Genomic DNA, 21,908 nt, shown 5'->3' on the forward strand with positions numbered 1-21,908 from the left:
GGCAAGCGGGGATGCCGGCACTCGGATGAAATGAAGTGGCGGAATCAATGAGTGAATCACTGAACCAGCCTGCGGTTCTCTTTTCTCGTGTGCACCATTCAGCGGCCACCCTTCAGGCCTTCAGGGGGGTTCCCTGGATGCCCGCCAAGCTAGGCATCCACATACCGGCCAATGGCAAGCACATGTGTCATCGCCTAGCCCGTTTTCGCTTAGATTATTCTGAGCAAGCCCACTTGATCGTCTTCCTGCACCACTCACATTTCGAAGCTCGCCCAGCTTATCGCCCCGCTCTTCAAGTACGGGTTGCCCCCCCCTTTTCCTCCGATCGGCCTGGAAATTGCTGTCTTCAGGCGCGAGTCACGAGACGACTTACGGAGATATGGAGGGAAACTTGAAGTCCCGTGACTGGCATAAACGGGATAGATGCGGCCATTATGCAGTCATCCAGTTGACTCCAGCTGGAGGGTGAGATTACACCTGCAACCTTCAGAGATGCTGGTTATTGGCACACTCTTCGCTCAGCTCATTGTAGTCGTGGACGTGTCCGACGTGATGGTTGTCGGTGAACCCTCGCTTTCAGCGTATCGTAATCAAACGTGAGACCTGGCCGTGCCTCGGAGCTCGAGGATCTCATCAATCATCATTCTTCTTCCGTCGCATCATTGTTGACACCACAAGGCTCTCGACAAAATCACGCGGCTCTCAAGGGCGCTGCGAGCACGGAACATGGATGTGATGACTCGCTTGATTGACACTGCCCTCTCCGCAGCAAACATGGATGCAGTCGACGCGCTCCGAGCCTTCTTCATCTTCGCAGCTTGCACGGTATGAGCTGCATCGGCATCACCGACGGGTTTCTTCTAGAAAGGATGATCAAACTAAGTCCCCCAGATTTTCGCTGTTAGTCTGCCAGACTCGCTTCGGTCGCGCTTCGTTCCCTACGGCGCTCGTGCGACATCGACAGCTGCAGCCGAGTCAGAGCCCTCCGCGACCGCGACCGCGCCCTCGACCTCCGAATCGACCTCAGTCTCGCCCTTGAGCGCGTCCCCGGTGACACGCGCCCTTGATTACGCCGCCACGCTGCGAGTCCCTCACAGCTATTTCACCCAATTCTACGTCATCTTGGTGCTGTCGTCGATCTTCTGGGCGTTGCAGCTGCTGTCTCACGGACGCGCGTTCCAGGCCATCGCAGCTCGAATCCGGCCGGAACACTTGGAACCAGCGGTCTCGATCAACCAGGTCATGCTGTGCTGGAGCTTGCTGCTGATCCAGGGGGTGAGACGGCTACAGGAGTGTCTTAGCTTTTCCAAGCCTTCGGCGTCCAAGATGTGGTTCGTTCATTGGCTCGCAGGTGTCGGGTTTTATTTGGCTGTGGCCGTCGCGGTCTGGATTGATGGAGCAGGTGCGTTTTGGAATATCTCTTGAGTTCGAGGCGTCTGTTGATTGGTACCGCAGGTACGGTTCTCTCTCATCGACTGAGTCTGGACGACTTCAGTCTCACGAGCCGCTTCTCGGGTCGCACGCTCTTGAGTCTTCCCATCTTCCTCGTTGCATCTGGCATTCAACACGACTGCCACCATTATCTTTTCTCCCTGAAGAAGTACACCTTGCCTACTCACCCCATGTTTAGTTGGATTCTGTGTCCGCATTACACGGCTGAGTGCATAATTTACCTATCCCTTGCCTTGTTGGCCGCGCCGGGGGGCGAGATATTCAACAAAACGTTACTCTCCGCCGTCTTCTTTGTTGCCGTCAATCTCGGCGTCACGGCATCGACTACCCGACAATGGTACAGGCAAAGGTTTGGCGAGGGCGCAGTCCAGGGCAAATGGAATATGATTCCGTTGATATACTAGCCTCATATCTAGTCGTCAGCCTAAATCGTCACCAAATCCGTGCAAGACCAACGTCATCAATGCCTATTCAAGAACTTCATCGTATTCCCCAGCTTGGACACCTTGAGCACATCCCGATACGTCAGACTCACCCTCGTCCCCCTCTCGCACTCCCCGTCGGCGAACTCCTCGGCATTCCCCAATAACTCCCAGTTGCAGATCGACTCCAGCCCCAGATCCTCTTCCTTCACCCGCTCCGCAATGCCATGGAGATAATCCCTGTAGATCCCGCCTCTCGTAACAAGCAGACTGCGCCTCTCCTGCAGAATGCGGAACTTCGGCTGCCGAGTCCTTCCTCGTCCTTGTTCTTGTTCTTCACCGTCATACCCGGCGCCGAGACTGTGCAGCTCCTGACCTTGATTCTTCTCATACAAATCAAGCACAACAACACCCCTCAAACTCACCGTCGCCACAAGCGGAGCATACGCAGCCCCGTCCTCATGCGGCATGATACCCTGGCCCGGCCTGTACTCGTTAACAAGCACATGGTTTGGAGTCCTATGCGGGGCATCGTCGAAGAGGGATAGTGCGGCGAAGCGCGCGAGGATAGGCGGGGTGCTCGTCAGCCAGGACGGGAGGGGCGCAGCGAGCAGGGTGTTTGTCGCGGTTAGAGCGTGCGGGTAGGTCTGTAGGCGTCGGTGGGCGAGGTGCTTCCAGGTTGGGAGGGGGGCAGATGATATCTGTTAAGGTTAGTGGGTGGTGTTGGCAATCTGGTATTGGTAGCGGGGAGGGAGGGAGGGGTGAGGGGTCGAAGACCCGGGGTTGGAATGGGACTCGGAATGGGTTGGACGATCATGATGCCATGCCTTGCCCGAGGAGATAGATACTCCGGCTGGCGTTGAGGGGCAGGGTTGTATCATGTATCATGTATCACATCGTGATCCCAGTCAATCAGATCCCAAAAAAAAAAAAAGACAACAAAAGTACTGTACCAGGCACAAGCAAGCATAAGCACAAGCGTATCCGTACCTTGGCCAAAAGCCTCTCCTCCTCCTCGCACGATATGAAATTGGGGATGTAGAAAGCCTCGCCCGGCAGCCGTTGGATGCGGGCCGTCTCCAGATCCATACGTTTCTCCTCGTTCGGTCCCTCATGAGTCGCCATGTTTGTGACTGTGACTATGTATGTGTGTGGGCTAGTCTAGCTTGGTCCGGGAATGATTGGAGATAAGTAGCAGATACCAGGACCTCAGATCTCAGACTAAGAGACGGCGCGACGTTCCAAAACGCACTCTGGCCTATCGGGGCACAGCCAGAGACGAGCCAGGCTCGATGCATCAGATCAGATCAGAGCGCCGGCAGTCGACTTCGTCTTCCAGGCTTTCCAGAATGCAGACTTTGGTATCCCGTATGTATGCGTACCCTGGAAGAGGTGTCGGGTTGATGCAGTCATTTCTAGAATCAGCTAGGCGTGCTTCTGGTGCTTGATGCCGCAGTCACTCCTCAGTAGCTAGCTAACTCAATTTCAATATATTCATTTAGATATGGATAGATACGGCAGTCTGCCAACAAAGAAAACACCAACCAAGCCGAGGATAAACCAAATCTATCACACCAATATATATTTTAATTGTAAACCAACCGACTAGTCGACCACGGTCCATCTCATCTGCCTCAGGCCGGTTCTTCCTCTCCCCACCACCCCACCCGGCCCTGCCATTAAGCCATTAACCTGAGGTTGGAACGAGGTCAGAACAATCTCAGTCAGCGCTGCAGCTCATACATACATCCAGCGTACAGCTTCCTATAAGAGCTGCTCTCTGTCCATCCCCCCCCCTTCCCCTCCTCTCACCATGGGCAAAAACAACGCCAAAGCCAGCGGCGGCGACAAGAAAGCTAAAGGCAACCAGAAAGGTGGCGACAAGGGCAAGATGAAGGGTGGCCAGTCGATCAACGTGAGACATATCCTGGTATGTCTGGGCTCTCTTTCTTTGTTTTCTTCTCTGCTCGTTGCTGCATGCGGATACGGATACGGATGGATACGGATACATGCTTGATAGTGGGCTTGAGTGATCATGGGAGGCTTTGAAGTCGAGCTGTTATACATACGCCCCAAGGCACATGTATACCGCTTCTGCTGCAGAGCCACCCGTTTACCTGCATCTAACGTGGGCGGGTTTCATTTTGCTGTGTGCTTAAGATTTGGACGTGCCTATGTCATATCATATGCATATGCATAGAGTCACTCCACGTGCCAGGCCATGTCTGCTCTATGCAGTTCAACCGGGTCCGGCAAGACAAAGAGAAGAAAGCTAACAAGTCACCCGCCAGTGTGAGAAATTCTCTAAGAAAGAGGAGGCTCTCGAGAAGATCCGCAACGGGTCCAAGTTCGACGACGTTGCGCGGGAGTACTCGGAGGACAAGGCTAGGGCTGGTATGTACTTGATCTTCTTTGTTTCTGTATCCCGATTTGGTGGATTGTGTACTCCGTAAGTGTGTAAGCTGTTACTTATGTGAGTGAGTACAGGCGGCTCCCTAGGCTGGAAGAACAAGGGCGAGCTCGACCCTAGCTTTGAAGAGGTCGCGTATGGGCTGGAGGAAAGTTCAACTGGAAAGCCAGTGGTTGGGGAAGCGAAGACTGGTTTTGGGTACCATATCATTATGGTTGAAGGGAGGAAGTAATTGACTGATTTGCTTTTTGTGGACGGATACGTTATATATATATATATATATATATCACTGCTTACGATACTCACTACCCATGCTCATTTGTATGTTACTATTCAATATTTAATAATGTCTTGATGAACTGGAAAGAATGGAATCTATCTCTAGATTGTACATGAAACAACCTGCTTATTCTGACTTCTTCGCCTCGGCCGCTTTAGCCTTCTTCTCCTGCCGCTGAACAACAGCCTCAGCGCCAATGCCGCCAAAGACGAGTCCAATGCCCATCGTCTGCCCAGGAGACAGAGAGTGGCCGAACGCAAAAACACTCATGACCATGGTAAGCATCTTCCGGGTAACGGTCACCGTCACCAAAAGTAAAGACGAGAAGTTGGACAGGGTATAGAAGATGAATACCTGCCCCACGGCACCGAAGAAAGCGAACTTGAGCACGCTTTCAAGGACCTCAGGATGACGGGTCAGAAACGCAATGGCTGCTGTCAGTTCGTTCTCGGTTGAGGGGGGAATTGGAAAAGGCAAAATTGCGTGGATAATGCCCGTTGAGGAGAGATGTGGCATGACTAGGAGGTAGATCGAGGTCAGAACGGTGGAGATGACGTTTTGCGCAACCATCATCTGTGGGCCCGTGAACCGAGTGTACAGGTGCGGAGAGCTGAAGATGTGGTCTTGTGTGGTATTGGTGAGTCCGTCAAATAGCAGGTTGATTGAGAGGAGGAAGATGCCCCATGTGGACGAGCCCGAGTCTGCGGCGGCGGACGCAGCAACCTTCTTACTTGTTCCGGGGTGGTGTAGGGTGAAAGTCGCAACGCCGAGTGTGACCAAGGAGACGACGCCGTACTTGTACAGCGGGTAGCTTTTGCGGAAGATGGTCAGGTGGAGGAACATAACAGGGAGGAGCTTGCATGATTTGGCAAGGATGAAGGTGAGGTAGTCGATGTGCGCGAGGCTGGCATATCCGAATGGCGAGGCGAGAGACGAGCAGATACTGACGAGGACGAGAGGGAAGATGATCTTGCGCGTCGGGAAGACGGAAGGGACTTTTCTGCCCTTGGGGGTCGAGAAGTACAGGTACAGAAGGCCGGAGATCGCGGAAAAGATGGACTGGATGGTGTTCAAAAAGATCGAGTATGTGAAGCGCTCAGTTGGCGGTTCCGGATCGTCTGCGGTAGAAGGGCGCTCAGGATAAGAGGTTGTAGTGATCGCTTCTTGATAATAGCCCCAGGCCAGACTAGAGGGTTAGTACAGGTATGTGATGAGAGGAAGCTGTCCGGACATACAATGAGAGGTAGATCCCCCCGACACCAATCACGAGTTGTCGCAAGCCAGGAGTGTCTGTTGTCGCCTTGTGTGCTTCATCGCTAGTGGCACTTCCATTCGCGACAACTGTCTGAGCACCATTTGGCTGTTTCTGAAGTGAGCCGTCTGGAAGCATATGCATCAGTTCCGAGGACGTAGCGCGTTGGATGGGCGCTGCTTGCTTCTGGCGCGCCATTGTTGGAGTACGGTAAGGACGATGCGATCAGAGAAGAAGACCGAATACTAATAGGATTGTAGTTGACAAAGCACGATCATGGCCAAGTGGGCTATGGACAATTTATAGTAGGTCCCGAGGAAGTTTGAAACAAAAAGCCAGGGGCCATAAAGCCAGATAGATCATTCACAATCACAGTGACATGGAAACTCCGCTTATCTCCGCCCAAATTTTGTTCCACCGCCCCAGTCACCACCATCCACTATTCACCACCCATGCATCTCTCTGATGGTGAATTCAACTACCAAATACTCGGAGACTCAGATTGTGACAGACAAGATGGCGACCCCAGCTGCATCCTCGATCCCAACACCAACACCGTCTTCACTTAGCACGCAGATCTCCACCTCCACCGACGCAACCCCCTTCGCCGCAACAACCCACCAAGTCCTCCACAACCTGCAGCACCAACACCAATGGACATCGCTTCAAATCCATGAGATCGACACGAAATTTTCTACTCCGTTGATCTCGGGTATCCCGCCGCACCGCGTCTATACGCACCCAGACGAGCAGCTGTATATGGTCGAGCGGGGCTTGCGCGAGGAAGACGTCGAGCTGGATCGCATGTTTGTTGTGCCCACTGTTCAGGGTCAGGCATGGAGTCTTAAGATGATGGCGGCGGTGTTTGATGCGCTGCCTGAACCTGCCGAAGAGACCGAAGCCGAGGCGGTAGTTGATGCGAAGGAGGAGGTGGAAGAGTCCACTGGAGCTTCAGAGGCTGTGGATGCGGACAAAACTGCAAAGTTGGCCGAGTACTACGAGTATCGGGCCAAGACGCGTCACACGGGAGAATGGGGTTCGAAGAAACTGCTTTTGGCCATGATTGATAAGGGAATGGGAGGCGAAGGGACGGTCGTTTACTATATTGTCCAGGAGGGAACTGTCAAGCCAAGACAGAACTAGGGTTTCGCTGCGCTGGTTCAATTATTGGTGCTATATACTTATGTACAGTCGTACAGTTGGAAGCGCAGCCGGTGCGCTTCGTATGTTCGACAGACGGGTTCTAAATGGGTATCAAGATCAAGCCGGAGTCAACTGCACTGTCACGGGTCCTTCCGTCATGCTGGGACCTCCGCGACAATTTGCTCCTGCTCCATCTGGCAGCTCGAGCAATACGTTTCATACCACTGCCTAATGTCGCCGTTGAGTCCTCCCAGCACAGTCTGACCTCCCTCTGTCCCGCTCATGTCATCACCATCCACGTCGAGCAGATCCTCAACCTGGCGACAACGTCGCAGCTCTTGCTGGAGCCAACGCTCCCACTCGCTCTGGACGACTTCTTTCTCGATGCTGTTGACCACGCGGAGCGCAACGAGTAGGTTGTACCGATACACACCGAGCCGTTCGCGAGTTTGCTGGACTCTTCTAGCCGCGCCTCGGGCTACCGCTTCTCTCCTGCTGGAGGTACTGAGAGACATTGGCGCACCAGAATCTCGTATGGTCTGCTGCTGGAAAGTATAGAAGCAATCGCTAACGTTCTCACTTGTCTGCCCGACAGTGGCGTTGGCGATTTCCTCGTCAATATCACGCATGTAGATAGCTTTGCTCATAACATGATCAGGGTGAATGCCCATGCGAGCCATGAAGTCACCAACGTTCCGTTCCTGCCACCATTCAGATGTAGCGCGTGTCGAGTAGAAACCATTCAACAGGACACTTGATGCGAGTAGCGCAAGGATGACTTTGTTGGCATTTGCAGTTTTGAATACCCAGCGTAAAGTGCCAAAGATCCAAATAATCACGGATGAAACCGCGCTCTGGAGGAACGACACGAAGGTCTCATACAGCATCTGGAACAGGGTGCGCTGAGTGCGCGGCCTGCGGCGCTCGATCTTCGCATCCGGGTCAATGTTGAATTGCGATGTCAGGGCCTGTCGTCCAACATGGCCGAAGATCGTGATTGCTTTCTTGGTTCGACTGTGGACACCGAGCTTGCGCACTTGGTCTCCGATAAGGTCGACGAGGTCCATGGCGTCTTCCTCCAAATCACCCATAGCCTGTTTGTCAATCACGCCTGGAACATCTTAGCATTGCCCAATCTTGGAAATGCCCGTTAACTTACGCTGAATGCCATACGGCGACCATAGCCATTCCACTTTTGTAAAAACTGAGAGCTTACACTTCCCCTTCGCAACGAAAGTGATCACAATCTTGTTGACCAGTCTGAAATTACGCCTGAAAGGAAGATGCCATGGGGTCCGCTTGTCCGTAATCACATAACACAGGTGGTCATTGAGGACATCGATTAACTGGTAATCAGATATCGCTTTCACATTGGTCCGACCTAGAATGTGTCAGCGAGGCAAACCAACCTACACAGTAGCTACTCACCGAGCACATCCGCCGTCTCGATCTGGTATTGGAAGTCACGCTTCAAACGGTGAGACTCGTCCCTTATCCAGGGACCTTGCTTGATATCTAGACCTCCGTTAGGTAACTCTAGAGTGCGCTGGAAATGAGTGCCTTACTTTGGGCCCGTCTCTGGTACAAAAGGAGCTGCCAAACAGCACTTTTATCCCCGAAGAGGATATGGAATACGGCTTTTGTGCTAAGGTCGAACTCCTTTTCTGCTGCAAGATGCAGGTCTCCCTGCGGTTCATACTGCACGGGTTGAGTTGGGAGTCTGAACTTGGGAGCATCACTGCCAGCCCTAGCCCGATTCAAATCCAAGTTCTTGTCAATGTAGATCGATGATCGCATTGTAGCCTTCGGCGCATCCTCGGGTTCAGTCAGCTTATCTCCTGCGGCAACGTCTTCCCAGCTGTCCAAGCTGGGTGTTCGTGTGACCTGCTCTGTGGCCATCTTGTTGAGCGACTTAAAGATGGCTTCTAACTCCATAGGCTCGACAGCGGTCGAGTCATGAATCAGGAAATTTAGCCGCCTTTGAAGAACCTTGAGCGGCTCAAGGAAAGTCTTCACAGTGATTCGACCGGGAGTATCATTTCCGGGTGGAGGAATAGTGTGCAGGAAGAGGAAGTCACAGTCTCTTCCAGGAGCACCTGTAACTTCCTTAATCTTCTCCAAAGAGACGCTCGTAGTAAGTACCAAGCCAAAGTAGTGGCTGTAAAAGTAAATGTTGCGAGTAGTAACGTAGGCTCTTCCGGGAAATTCTTGCTGCTCGTTAGGGTTCCATGTAGCCCTAAACACCAGAACCAAAGGTTCCTCCTTTTTGACATTGGGGAATAGAAGTCGGAACTGGGCGTCTTGCATCTTCAGCTGCGGGGGATAATACTCGGGGTAGTCGTGCGCAATTCCCATAATTGCCCGCTGCACCTTTGAAGCGTCGCCGTCCAAGCTGACCGTTGGCCGATGACGCACTTTCATCTTACCTCCTGCAGAGCCACCGCTAGTCTCCAAGTCGGCGGTTGCAGGTTCCTGGGGTTGAAGTTTCTCTTCCAAGACCCCGGCATATTCGAGTTCTAGTTTGTTCATGAAGCCCCAGTTTGAGCTTCCCCACAGGTTTGCCATCATGCCGCTTGGCATACCTCCTGTCTTGTCGCCGAGGCCTACCCCTAGACCCCTGTCATTGCTTACGAGAACAGCCGCCTTGCTCAGGTTCGTAGGAGCTGGTGGATTGGCCAATGTCTGAGGCGTAAGAGTTGACGGAGGGAGGATCTTATTGGCGTCAATCTCGGTCGATAAGATAGCGCTGTGACTGGCAGAGATAAGGCTGCTTATACCACCTCCTGCACCGGGTATAGATGTAGAAGACTGAACAGCATTATTGCCTCGTCGATGAAGGTCGAGCTTCTGGATAAGTCGTGAGGCATGGTCCTTTGCAGGGCTTTCAGGATCAATTGTAAGTCGCCTGTGGCCACCGAGATCACTGCTATTGCGGAAAGTCGAAGGGTCACGGTCAGGAAGCGGAAGCATGCCGCTGCGGTTAGATGAGCTATTTTCATCGCTTACATTTGGCGTCAGATAGTCTGCAGGGTCGGCGGAAAATTCAGGTGCAGGTGGTTGGGAAATAGCAAATGCAGCATCCTGGACGGCAGGCTTCCCAGTGGCCAAGACATCGGTGCTTGAAGGGTTCTCCAGTGCCTTTCGCTTCGCAGCTTCGAAAGCGGAGATCCAATCCATGAGCTCTCTTTGGGTTTCAGCTTGAAGCATTATATTGTTGCTTTTTGTCTTGACCTCAAAACAGAATCTTCGCTCCTCCTGGAAGGCCGGACGGATGCTACAAAGCAACACTCCAATTCTCTCGGTCTCTTCGACACCTCCTGTTCGCATGCCCTGCACTAGACAACCAAAAATTCCGTTCTTCAGGAAAGCCCAACGCCTGACCCAAGTAGTGCGAGTAGGCTTGCTTGAGAGCACGCGTAGGTTCACCCATCCTTGCTTCTCAGGGCGAGCGTCTTTTGTGTCAAAAGACAAGGGACGCGACCCAAGGTATGGAACTGTGGACACAGAGTAATCTTCCAACTCACGGGATGGCCGAGCAGCAACCTCCGCAGTATCTTCAATCTGACTTCGGGCCGAGAAAAGCTCCCGTTTAGAGAACTTCTCGGTGCCCTCCATTTCGTGCACCCAGCCCTTGATGCGATCCATTTCCTGGCTCCACTTGGTAAATGCTCCCCCATGATTACTGTGAAGTGTCTTCAGCTCCCTCCATTGGTCGAAAGAAACTCGGATCAAAAGTCGGTCCAAAGCGTTCCGTAGTTGCGGCGCTTGCACAGAGAAATCCATAGACGCTTTGAGATAAGCTTTGCGGGCCTCGTGAAGTTGGAATGCATCCTCCCGCAGGGCAGAGGGTTCCTTTGACTTTGATTGGGACGAATATCTTGCTTGTAAGGTGTCGTACTGTTTCTGCGCGTGGTCAAGGATGCGGCGGTTCTCCTAACGGAATGAGCTGCCATCGAAGCCGGAAATAGGGGAAGCATTCACCTTGAAACTCCGCAGATCTTCCTGGATGAACTGCCTGATGGGTTCCGAAACCAAGATTTCTATCTTCCGCGCCGCAAAGACCAAGCCATTCCACATATCCTTGGAGCTCTCACCACATCTCCGCATTGCCGACAGTGTATAGTCATGATCCAGAATGGCCTCCGACACGACCAGGGGATTCGTGGAGTATGAGAGAAATGCGCCGACTATCCCCTCCAGAGCTGCGAGCTCTGTGGCAAGCCGAGATGCGGCCTTTGCGTAGCCATCGAGCCATCGTTCGAGATATTCGATCTGATCGGAGAAGTGAAGAGTGGTAGCACGGAAAGTGGGCGAGTCGAGTGCAGCCTCTTTTAGCCCGACAGGCACCACACTGACGAGTTTCCCAATTTGGGGTAAAGGTGTGGGCGGCTGGGACATCTAGAAATCAATATAGTACTGTAGACATAACAATTAATGAACATAGAGGAATAGAAAGCAGAGTAGGGGCTGGAAGCTTGGAAAGGCACCGCCTTCGAGCTATACGATTACGGAGTGATAGGCGGCCCCACCTATCCATCAGTCTCATTGGTCTGGCCATGGTCTCCTCCCGTCAGAAATGGTGATTGACTTTACGGCAGGCGGTATCTGAGGGTGGGCCACTACCAACCGCGGCAGAATGCGGTCTGCGCCCGATTTTTTTCTTTCTCCAAGAGAAAAACACGGCGAATGCACAAACAACCATGGAACCCCCAGCTAAGAGATCGCGGAAATTTATTGAGGACGACACGTCCAGCGACTCCGAAAATGAGTCCGGCGGTGTCTCTCTCAAAATCAATGAAGAGTATGCCCGCCGTTTTGAGCACAACAAGAGGAGAGAGGAGATGCAGCAGCGTATGTATACATGATTCCTTCTCAAATCATTGACCGTGTTCGATTGCTAATAATACTATAGTCGAGGCAAAGCTAGGCAAGTCCGAGGACGAGGAATCCTCTTCGGAAGATGAGGACGAAGACGACGACGCAGAACTCGCTACCGAAGCGGTGGACGCTGAAATCTTGGAAACCATCAAGGCGATCCGATCAAAAGACCCCCGAGTATACGACGCGAATGCCAAGTTCTATCATTCTCTCGACGACGGCGCGGGACCGCAGAAACGGGAGGAAAAGCAGAAACCCATGACTCTCAGAGACTACCACCGGGAAAACCTACTAAGCGGTGCCAACGTCGCTGAGGATGATACGGAGGTTCCCAAAACCTACGCGCAGGAACAGGATGAACTGAAGAGTGCAATTGTCAAAGAAATGCACGCCGCTGCCGACGGAGAGGAGTCCGGGTCCGAGGAGGATGAGGATGAAGGATTCCTTGTTCGCAAGTCGGCGCCTGAACCTCTCCCCGAAAGCAAAGGCGCCCCTGAGCTTGACGTTGATAATGCGGATAAAGACCCCGAAACCTTCCTTTCCAACTTCATGTCGTCCAGGGCCTGGCTGCAGCATGGCAAGTCTCTTCAGCCATTTGAGTCCGATGACGAAGAGGAGGATGAGCGTGCAGAAGCCTGGGAAGAGGCATACAACTTCCGATTCGAGGATCCCAGCAAGTTAAACAACCAGTTGATTACTCACGCCCGTGATACGACCAACAAGCAGTCTGTCCGCAGAGACGAAGTCAGCGGCCGAAAGAAACTCAGAGAGGCCGCTCGGGCAAAGAAGGAGGAGGAAAAGAAACAACGTGAGACGGAGAAGAACCGGCTTCGCAAGCTGAAAATGGCAGAGCTGCAGGAGAAGGTCGCGCAGATCAAGGAAGTTGCAGGTCTCCGCGCCTCCGAGCTTACCGACGAGGACTGGGCCAAGTTCTTGGATGCTTCTTGGGACGACAAGGATTGGGAGGAGGAGATGCAGAAGCGCTTCGGTGATAACTACTACGCAGGCGACGATGCTGCTGGCAGTGGAGATGAAGCGGATGGCAAGAAGAAGAAACCCAAGAAGCCCACCTGGGATGATGACATTGACATCAAAGACCTGGTACCCGACTTTGAGGACGATGAACAGCCCGCGGCTGAGTTATCCGACGTCGACATGGAAGATGGCGAAGGCGCGAACAAGAAGAGCAAGGCACAGGAACGCCGAGACCAGAAGCGTGAAGCCCGCAAGGACAAGATGCGCATCGAAGAAGCGTTGGATCGTAATTTGGATCTCGACGTTTCACTCCTCCCTGGCACAACCAAGAGAAACGATTCTGGCTTCCGGTACCGTGAGACGTCTCCTCAGGCTTTCGGTCTGTCCGCCTTGGACATTCTCATGGCGGACGATGCACATCTCAATCAATTTGCTGGATTGAAGAAGTATGCTGCCTTCCGTGAAGATGAGAAGAAGCGACGGGATCAGAAGAGACTAGGCAAGAAAGCTCGGTTGAGGCAATGGCGCAAGGATACATTTGGAGATGAGGAGGGTCCAAAAGAGTCTATGTTTGGCAACGTGAAGCCAACTGCTCCGGAGCAAGATGATGCTGAAGAGAAGGTTGATATTCGTGAAGGGGAGCCTCGGAAGAAGAAGAGAAAGAGGTCAAAGAAGCATTGATGTACCATATGGCATAGTTTGGGTTTATATAGTTTGATATCCACGGCCCTGGTCTAGCATAAAGAGTGGCCAAATACATCTTTTTTTTTTTTAACTCATCATGATGGCTACTGACAAGATAAAAACGTTTAGCACACCACTCTCTAAATCATGGTTGTTACTGTCGCGATGTATTCGGTATGCACGGAGTAGCGCCAGTCAAAGGACCCTCGGGGCTTCAGCGGCGCGCGCCCCCATGTTTAGTGGGTCTATCCGCCATTTCCAGATGTGATGGTGTCAAAGGAGGTCCGGGCACGAGGGCAAAAATTCAAGGAACAAAGAAAGTGAAAAATCTATGTTTGGGTCTCAAAAGTCCTCGGGTCCCATTATCATTGTTCATGAAATCATTTTAACTGGTACTCGAGGTCTTGGATAGCGATTCCGTGTCTTGCATCAATATATAGAAACTGAAGTAGAGATATCGACCAGCTAGTCCAATGGAAAATGCTACTCCGCAATGGAAGATATTGACAAACCCCGGAGAAAGTAGGCTTGGGGTAAACTACGACTGGCCATTTGACAATACCTAAACAAACCCTCTGACCCTGTATTTGATCAATATTCACCTGTCCTGTTAGCCGGGCTAAGGACCTTGATCGCAAAGGGGATTATTGAAACAGATGATATTTGACTATATACAGCCTAGGGCTTATCTATGCTCTAGGTACTTCAAATACCATAAGAAAGCTACTCAGAGCTCCGAGGTCGCAAAGATCAGGCAGATGATCATTTGCAGGCTGCATGGGCATGCATTTTCTCGACTGTTATCATGGTTCGGTGAAAAGGGAGCTGTAATTGAGGGGTTTTCCCAATGCAACATTTGCCGCTATCTGGAGGTGAAAACTCTTAACATATCTATGTTGCCGTCAATGCGATCAAAATTTGCAGGCCCAGGCTTGGTTGATCGGATACTCGGGAGAGAGGATCTCCAGTATGGAGGCTCTACCTACGGATGTCTCTGGCCCGATGGAGCGGAGCGGAGCCAGAACCTAGGCGACTTGTTCAGTGTCAAGACTGACGAATTGGCAAGAGATATAGCGTCAAAAGTATAGCTTCTCAATTGAATGACTGTAATTTGCCGGTCAGAATTCCAGATCTCGAGGCATCTTTCACGATCACCAACAATGTTTTCGGCTGGTCGGGAGATGTCGGACCGCCGACACTGGTTGCCCGGGCCAGCAGGCCCAGTGCTAGCGCCGGATTCAAGTCCAAGGGTGGCCATTATTCGTCCCAAGGAGGACTAGCGCCGCTTGCCGCTTAGACAAGAGCCCTTCCGGCGCTGTTCTTAAATTTCTTCCCTTCTCTCTCCTCTCTCTGCATCCCTTTCTGAAAGTGTCCTTTCTTTCTTGACACTCATCCATCTCCTCTCTTTTCTTTTCTCAAGAGGTATTACTCTTAGAAACAGTCACAATGGCCAGCCAAGGTGATAAGTCCGTTCTCGGCATGCCCGTAAGTCTCTTCGCACCTCTCCTGCTCCCGGCCAGAATTTCCCGACCACGCGTCCTCGACGAGATGTCACTGCAAATTCATCAAAAGAATATCAAAAGAGCATCAAAGTGATTCCTCGGCGCTGGATGTGTGAATGATGGATGGTTCTGCGCGCGGCGAACCTCGTTGCTGTTGAACTCGTGGCTAATGAAAATTTTTCATAGGGGTTCGTCGTCGACTTCCTCAGTATGTCACCTACCGCAAACTCATCCATCGATCGATCCGCATTGATATTCCATCAATTGGTTCACTCAATGGCTTGAGGCAGATTGATATTCTTCTCAATCAAATACTAACGAGTTTCTAGTGGGTGGTGTTTCCGCTGCCGTCTCCAAGACTGCTGCTGCCCCCATCGAGCGTGTCAAGCTCCTCATCCAGACCCAGGATGAGATGCTCCGCTCCGGTCGTCTCGACCGCAAGTACAACGGTCTGATGGACTGCTTCCGCCGCACTACCGCTGCTGAGGGTGTTGTCTCTCTCTGGCGTGGTAACACCGCCAACGTCATCCGTTACTTCCCTACCCAGGCTCTTAACTTTGCCTTCCGTGACACCTACAAGTCCATGTTCGCCTACAAGAAGGACCGTGACGGATACGCCAAGTGGATGGTTGGCAACCTTGCCTCTGGTGGTGTATGTATCAACTTCTCTCATTCTCAAAGCAGTCGCTAATCAACCGCAGATGGCTGGTGCCACTTCTCTCCTCTTCGTCTACTCCCTCGACTACGCTCGTACCCGTCTTGCCAACGACGCCAAGTCCACCAAGGCTGGTGGTGGTGACCGTCAGTTCAACGGTCTGATCGATGTCTACAAGAAGACCCTCGCCTCCGACGGTATTGCCGGTCTCTACCGTGGTTTCGGTCCCTCCGTTCTTGGTATTGTTGTCTACCGTGGTCTGTACTTTGGAATGTACGACTCTCTTAAGCCTGTTGTCCTCACTGGTTCTCTTGAGGGCTCTTTCCTCGTCTCTTTCGGTCTCGGCTGGGCTGTCACCACTGGTGCTGGTATCGCTTCTTACCCTCTTGACACTGTCCGTCGTCGCATGATGATGACCTCCGGTGAGGCCGTCAAGTACAGCTCTTCCTTCGATGCTTTCCGCCAGATCATCGCTCGCGAGGGTGTCAAGTCTCTCTTCAAGGGTGCCGGTGCTAACATCCTCCGTGGTGTTGCCGGTGCTGGTGTCCTGTCCATCTACGACCAGGTCCAGCTCATCCTCTTCGGCAAGAAGTTCAAATAAGCGTCTCGCCCAAAATGACTGTTTTGTTGGTGTAAGCCTTTTGGGGAAGGGGTTGGCCACCGTTGGGGATAAAACCTCGATGGTGGAAGGTGATGGGGATCCTTTAGAAGTATGCGTCAAGCATACAAACTGTGACATCTTTTCTTGTACCAGTTGTACTTTACTGCCTGCAAGCTTTTTCTTTTTTGCCAACTGTATTTTTTTGTTATTCTTCTCTCCTTGTAAATTCTGTAAACCTCGTAAAACTCACGACACGTTTCACCCTTTCTTGCTGACATGATCATGACGTCGCTCTGGCAATCTTCCTGTTCGTCTAGGCTGTCTAGATTCTGAACTCTCAAACTACAACCTACTCAGAAGCTCTTAGATAGCATCATGACGACCGAACAAGTCAATTTCAGCTCGTCCCCGTCGGATACCGACGAGCAGGACATCCCTCAGACCCAGCCATCCGCCGCTCCAACAAGCTCAACTTCCGCCTCAACCGCAACAGCACCCTCCTACTCACCCATCTACGCCACAGCTCAGCCCACCAACATGACGGTCCTTGAGGTCCCTACTCCAGATATCCCCGGAGATCCAACGACCACAATCGCACCTCCAGAGGCTCTTACTGCTACATCTACCTCGCCGTTGCCACCACCACCACAGCCGGGTGCTGTACCTGTCCCTACTTCGACTTCTACAGCCGCCGATTCCAATCAGCATAGTCAGAATACGGGCAATGAAGCTGGAGTTGTGCTTGGGATTCAAGATCACCCGCCTCCACCTATGCCAGCACCTGTACCAAAGAGTGGTCTTGCCCCTACGCCCGCAGCTGCAGCAGCCCTACAAACGCCGGACGCAACATCGCCGACGAATTCGGACTCGAACTCGAACCCTCCACCTGCAATTATAACTGCTGCGCCTGCGTACCCGCCTGCTTCAGAACAAGCTCAAGCTCAAGCTCCAGTTTCAGCTCCTACAGCTACAACTGGGAACATAAATCCGAGCCCGCTTCAGCCCCAGACTACGGCAACGGCATCGACACCCGCCTCGTATGGTTATACACCAGAGCCAAGCTGGTCCAGCCCAAGCCCAAAGACGACAGCAGGGGCAGGGACAGGTGCAGGGTATAACTACACACCCAACGCAAACGCCGGCCCGGGGTATAGCTACCAGCCACAGTCACAGACGCCGCAACAACAAGCGCAATACCCAAGCCCAACTCCCAACTCCACATCAACGCCCTACAGCTCAGTGTATACTCCACCCTCAGCATCAACGTCCACGAATTTTCCTTTGCAAACCCCCATCAGCAACGCCACCGGCTCAAGCTCCGGTGGCGACGGAGGCGAAGACGGTCTGTGGGGGAGCACGAAGTCCTGGCTTCAGAGCGCCGGGAATAAGCTTGCTGAGGTGGAGGCCGAAGTCTGGAGACGGATTAACGATGCGCATGATGGTGATAAGTAGATGAATGTGTAAGGTAAGTGCTTGGCTGGTTTGGATCTCGGTATTTATTTTCATTTTCATATATATCTGCATCGTACTCCGTACAAATAGGTAGTTATGATTCTAGATATCGGGCTAATAGCTGTTTCCAGGCCAATACCAAGCCGTCTTGGGCCTTTAGGAGGCAGTGCGATGTTACGTGGATAGACAAACAGACCATATCAATATCAAGACAGGACTGGTGGAATGCTCGAAGCTATGACTTCATCGACAAATGAATATGGACAAGTCAGAGGGCCAGAGTCTATCCCCTGCGCCCATCAACCACTTTTGGCCAAGATGATGTCTACCGTCTACCCTCCTCCGTATCTTGTACTTGGTCGCGGCGTTTGGGATTATGAAAAACTTGGGCTGGTTGGGATGGGAAAATAAGGATTCAGGTAGGTATTACAGAGTCAAGGACCAGATAAAATTCACATATGAAGTTTTACTCTAGCAGAGCTGATTGGGACGTAGTCGGGATTGCTGGCTTAGAATACTGTACAGCTGATTTTACCTGATTTTACCCTAATTAATGTTCAACTCGGGCAGGTTCGCATTATGGGATATGTACAGTTCCAAATCATATGTGAACTCTTCAATGGATAACCTCTAAGTCTATTCCAATCCCTCGTTGAGTCGGGAGTTCAGATTCCAATGAATTCCTGATTCTGTCATAACCATCCATAAGTATGGTAAGGACACCATGGAGTTAATATATACCAGTTGCACAGCTAAGTGAACCAGTAAGATCAAAAGATACAGAGTGGCGAGCGCAGTATATTTATAGCTCAACGCCGGGGCTACTGCATGCCCGTGCGTGGTATATAGAAAGAATAAGAAAATAATGAAGTGCGTGGTGACCTGTGCTTTCCTGCGCTCGAGACCAGTCCCAGTCGGTCACAAATGAAATCAAAAGGGTGCAATGTGTGATGGAGAACGCCGTAATCCCAGCCCAACCGAGTTTCCGTTCCAATCCCAATGCAAATGCTTCCAGAGCCTCGAGCCGGTCGAGTAGAAGTAGTCTTCGGCGCCCGGAGCAGTCTTGAAAATTAAGTGATGAGTCGTAGAATCGTAAATATATATGTCGAAGAATGGCCCAGCCCAATGAAAGCAAAAATAGCAGGTAATGCCGGGAGCCTGCATCCAGAACGCCTGATATGATGATGAATGGTATTACATAGATCCAAGTCGTAGGAGAGCCTCGACCGCAGCTCGCTCCTGGCTGTCGGGCACCGAGAAGCCAAGTTGCTGGATGGGAACTGCGCGCGGTGCTGATTTGGCGAGAGACGACGAAACAGGTCCGCCACCGTGGAGCGGTGGCGGAAGTCTGCCGTTCACGAAACCTCCCCCTCCGTTCATAGATCGCGCGCGGAGTTCGGCGGCGCCTATCTGCGCCCAATCCTCTTCGTCTGTGACGTCTTCCTCGCCCCAATCCGCATCCGGAATCTCGTCATCTGGGGCAGGGGACGAAGAACAATAGTCGCGGTCCATTCCGTCTAAAGACATCTTATCGGCCTCATGCTCCAGCATATCATCCCGTCCACCAAACTCCATTTCAGTGTACGAGAAAACAGCAGAGTCTGCCACGCTGGAGCTGCAAGGGTACAAGCTTTCCCGTCTCGGAATCTGCACCCCTCGCTGGTAGGTGTCGGACAAACTCGAAGGGGGCGACATTTCGTGCCGAGGCGAATCTCGAGACGGTTCACCGCGGCGACGCGCATCCCAACGACCCCATCCGACCTTTTCATAGACAACATCACTCTTATCGTCACTTCCTCGGCCTTCTAGCGCGGCAACGACCAGTCTCCTGGCTTTCGCAGGAGGGATGCCAGAGAAACCAGGAACCGAGGTGGTCAGGTAGCCCATGACATGACGAATTGCCAGAGGGCCATGCTGAAGTAAGATCTCAGGCAAGTGGTATTTGGCCAGCATGGCCGGGGTAATCGCTCCAGCAACCTCAAGGCTGGCGGCAGTCACATCGCGCCGGTTCGCGTTCGGGTGGTCGGCGGCGTCGCCAAGGTCGATATCCGAGTCGACGTGGGATGTCGCAAGAGGAGGCGACAAAAGGGCGCCCGAGTCGCGTGCCCGGAAGCCGTGAGGAGGAAGGTTAGGGGAGATGGAGTTCGGAGGAGTAGGGAGCATAGTAGGGCGACCGGCGCGAGCAGCAGGGTAACCGGAGCGCGGCTTGGGGATGTCAACAGAGGCCGACTTGCCGGCAAGGGCCATAGCAATGCTAGAAATGGGTGTCTGAGTAGCCATGATGTTGAGGAGAAGAAGCTGGCCTCGCGACTGCTGGTGGCTCAACTAACTGTTATCGCATATGAGTCAGAGCCAAGCGAGCAAACCAGGGCTGAGGGGGACAAAGGAGGATGACTAATTTCGCTGATACGGGCAAGACAAAGAAACAGGGCGTTCAGGAGGTGAAGAAAAGGAGATCAATAGCATAAAGTATAACTCACAGTGGGAATGTGATAGATGGCAGAGGCTGAAACTTGCAGGAGTCCCGTATAGACCTGGCTGGCAGTGGGTTCCTGAGGCAGATCAATGCGATGCGATGCGACGCGCGGGAGATAAGCGACGCGATGGTGATAAACCTCGAAGTGATCGGAGCAGAGCAGCCTTGGAAACGAGTATGAACAATGGTAACTGAATCGAATAGTTGTTATTGTTATAGAGGAAGGGGAAAGAGAGAGGGGGGGAGGAGAGAAGGGGGAAGGGGCAGCCACTACTAGTCAATAGTCGTCATGTCTGTAGAATGCACTGTCAGAGCCCGTCAGTCAGCTGGATCGGATCATGGATAAATTACTGTATTACGCTTATTTTTAGGCGCCTTATCAGTTAATGCCAGATAATTATGAGAGTTATCCCACGCGTGGCCGAGTCGATTGGCCAGGGATAGCACTCCCTGCGGAAGGACTCGGAGACGGTGATCACTCTGTACAGGTACAGATACAGAGGGTAAACTTCCAGGGCAGATCGATGATGTCGACGCGCAGTCTGAACTGAGACTCTGAAATCTGAATAGGTAGTATTACTCCAGTTTCCAGGAGGCCAGTAGGCTCCATTCTGCGAGCCCGTGCTCCGGGTGAACCTTGGTAGACGACAACCTCCCGCCAAAGGCTTCACGTGGGCCCCTCTTTCTCCCCCAGCCTGCTCCGGTAGACTCTTTAGTGTACCGGAACACTCACCTTCTCAACGAATCTCAACCCGCAGCGCTGCAGGTGCCTCACGCCGAATTTCAAATCGACGTGGTTCAGTATGGATGGCAACTTTAGCCACCGGTCAACCAATTCGGCCAGGTCCAATCACGTCCTTCCAATTCTGCACACAGCACTCGATGTACATGCACTTACAGACAGCGTGTGCGGAGTACAACCATGTCTCTGTACGCACAGCGGGGTAATGGATCACGGCAATCCAGGCCTGCTCAGCATAACCCCAAGCCTCCGATGACGCTCTCGCTTATTGGTGCCTTTTCGCGTTCCTTGCCTCGTTTATCTGCTCCTTGGTTTGCGCCGGGGCCCTTGGACTTGGAGGCATGACCGTTCCATTGATAACGCTTCCACCCCGTATGCGTGGGGGCGGGGCACTCATCAACAGCATCCGGATACTCATACTCAGTTTAGAATATGACTCGAGATTTACTTATGCACCAAGTACAACGTTACTGACGGACTCGAAGCACGCTCTCGAGATTCCAACCACCCCGGTCTTCCGGAGAAGTCTAGAGCGATGATCAGCCGTACCTAGGTACTCGTCTGCGTGCCATGCAGATAGACCAATTGAAACCGGCCTATGCTTTGCTGTTCAGTGTGATCAACAAACGATGAGGGGTAACGTCGATTTGGAGAGGCCTTGAAGAAGTGGATATCCATACTTCTTCACTCTTACAGGGCCATCGCAGCAAATATTTCTTCCACTGAGCGAGAACCACATTTCCCGGGCCCGGATCATAGCACGGACCTTCCAATTCGATTTTACAGCTGTCTAACAGGTACTGGCCTTGCTCATGCATCAGAGTCATCTCAGAATCTCCGCCTCGGTTACACAATGACAGCTGTGCCTGGTCGGAGAAGGCCACCGAGGACCTCTACGGCGTTGATGGCGGTAGGCGTTGAGCAGGCCGCCATCAAACGCAATAGCCGGTCTGTATCTACCCTGGACTCGAGCAAAGCACTTAT

General features: G+C 52.4%; 9 protein-coding genes across 9 annotated transcripts; 5 read left to right on the forward strand and 4 right to left on the reverse strand.

Moving 5' to 3' along the window:
• Positions 1-774: 774 nt before the first annotated feature.
• On the forward strand, positions 775-1,856 carry BDW74DRAFT_172717 (putative 3-oxo-5-alpha-steroid 4-dehydrogenase; the record flags this gene model as incomplete). Its single annotated transcript, XM_073727635.1, has 3 exons — positions 775-825; positions 892-1,402; positions 1,456-1,856. 3 exons carry the CDS (start codon positions 775-777, stop codon positions 1,854-1,856), a joined length of 963 nt encoding a protein of 320 aa, XP_073589974.1.
• Positions 1,781-3,347, reverse strand: BDW74DRAFT_6762 (uncharacterized protein). Its single transcript, XM_073733425.1, has 2 exons — positions 2,865-3,347; positions 1,781-2,575 (listed from the first exon to the last, which is right to left on the reverse strand). Exons 1-2 carry the CDS (start codon positions 2,997-2,999, stop codon positions 1,913-1,915), a joined length of 798 nt encoding a protein of 265 aa, XP_073589975.1. The 5' UTR covers positions 3,000-3,347; the 3' UTR covers positions 1,781-1,912.
• Positions 3,348-3,478: 131 nt separating this feature from the next.
• BDW74DRAFT_142630 (peptidylprolyl isomerase) lies at positions 3,479-4,643 on the forward strand. Its single transcript, XM_073722755.1, has 3 exons — positions 3,479-3,804; positions 4,166-4,268; positions 4,362-4,643. The coding sequence occupies exons 1-3, from the start codon at positions 3,688-3,690 to the stop codon at positions 4,514-4,516; spliced, it is 375 nt and encodes a 124-aa protein (XP_073589976.1). The 5' UTR covers positions 3,479-3,687; the 3' UTR covers positions 4,517-4,643.
• Positions 4,644-4,652: 9 nt separating this feature from the next.
• Positions 4,653-6,121, reverse strand: BDW74DRAFT_142631 (UDP-galactose transporter HUT1). Its single transcript, XM_073722756.1, has 2 exons — positions 5,800-6,121; positions 4,653-5,750 (listed from the first exon to the last, which is right to left on the reverse strand). The coding sequence occupies exons 1-2, from the start codon at positions 6,012-6,014 to the stop codon at positions 4,691-4,693; spliced, it is 1,275 nt and encodes a 424-aa protein (XP_073589977.1). The 5' UTR covers positions 6,015-6,121; the 3' UTR covers positions 4,653-4,690.
• Positions 6,122-6,332: 211 nt separating this feature from the next.
• On the forward strand, positions 6,333-6,959 carry BDW74DRAFT_172721 (uncharacterized protein; the record flags this gene model as incomplete). The annotated part of the gene is made up of 1 exon (XM_073727636.1): positions 6,333-6,959. One exon carries the CDS (start codon positions 6,333-6,335, stop codon positions 6,957-6,959), a length of 627 nt encoding a protein of 208 aa, XP_073589978.1.
• Positions 6,960-7,114: 155 nt separating this feature from the next.
• Positions 7,115-11,661, reverse strand: BDW74DRAFT_164809 (putative transcription factor SipA3; the record flags this gene model as incomplete). The annotated part of the gene is made up of 6 exons (XM_073726318.1): positions 7,115-8,070; positions 8,119-8,340; positions 8,388-8,474; positions 8,525-10,892; positions 10,941-11,357; positions 11,659-11,661. 6 exons carry the CDS (start codon positions 11,659-11,661, stop codon positions 7,115-7,117), a joined length of 4,053 nt encoding a protein of 1,350 aa, XP_073589979.1.
• Positions 11,662-14,859: 3,198 nt separating this feature from the next.
• BDW74DRAFT_142640 (putative mitochondrial ADP,ATP carrier protein (Ant)) lies at positions 14,860-16,486 on the forward strand. The gene is made up of 4 exons (XM_073722757.1): positions 14,860-14,981; positions 15,185-15,206; positions 15,328-15,650; positions 15,700-16,486. Exons 1-4 carry the CDS (start codon positions 14,943-14,945, stop codon positions 16,252-16,254), a joined length of 939 nt encoding a protein of 312 aa, XP_073589980.1. The 5' UTR covers positions 14,860-14,942; the 3' UTR covers positions 16,255-16,486.
• BDW74DRAFT_6855 (uncharacterized protein) lies at positions 16,481-18,349 on the forward strand. The gene is made up of 2 exons (XM_073733449.1): positions 16,481-17,746; positions 17,838-18,349. The coding sequence occupies exon 1, from the start codon at positions 16,630-16,632 to the stop codon at positions 17,704-17,706; it is 1,077 nt and encodes a 358-aa protein (XP_073589981.1). The 5' UTR covers positions 16,481-16,629; the 3' UTR covers positions 17,707-17,746; positions 17,838-18,349.
• BDW74DRAFT_6856 (uncharacterized protein) lies at positions 18,350-20,519 on the reverse strand. The gene has a single exon (XM_073733451.1). The coding sequence runs from the start codon at positions 19,984-19,986 to the stop codon at positions 18,901-18,903; it is 1,086 nt and encodes a 361-aa protein (XP_073589982.1). The 5' UTR covers positions 19,987-20,519; the 3' UTR covers positions 18,350-18,900.
• Positions 20,520-21,908: the final 1,389 nt, after the last annotated feature.

Source organism: Aspergillus multicolor (assembly GCF_047715735.1).
Source record: "Aspergillus multicolor strain CBS 133.54 unplaced genomic scaffold BDW74scaffold_1, whole genome shotgun sequence".
In the NCBI taxonomy this organism is placed as follows: Eukaryota; Fungi; Ascomycota; class Eurotiomycetes; order Eurotiales; family Aspergillaceae; genus Aspergillus; species Aspergillus multicolor.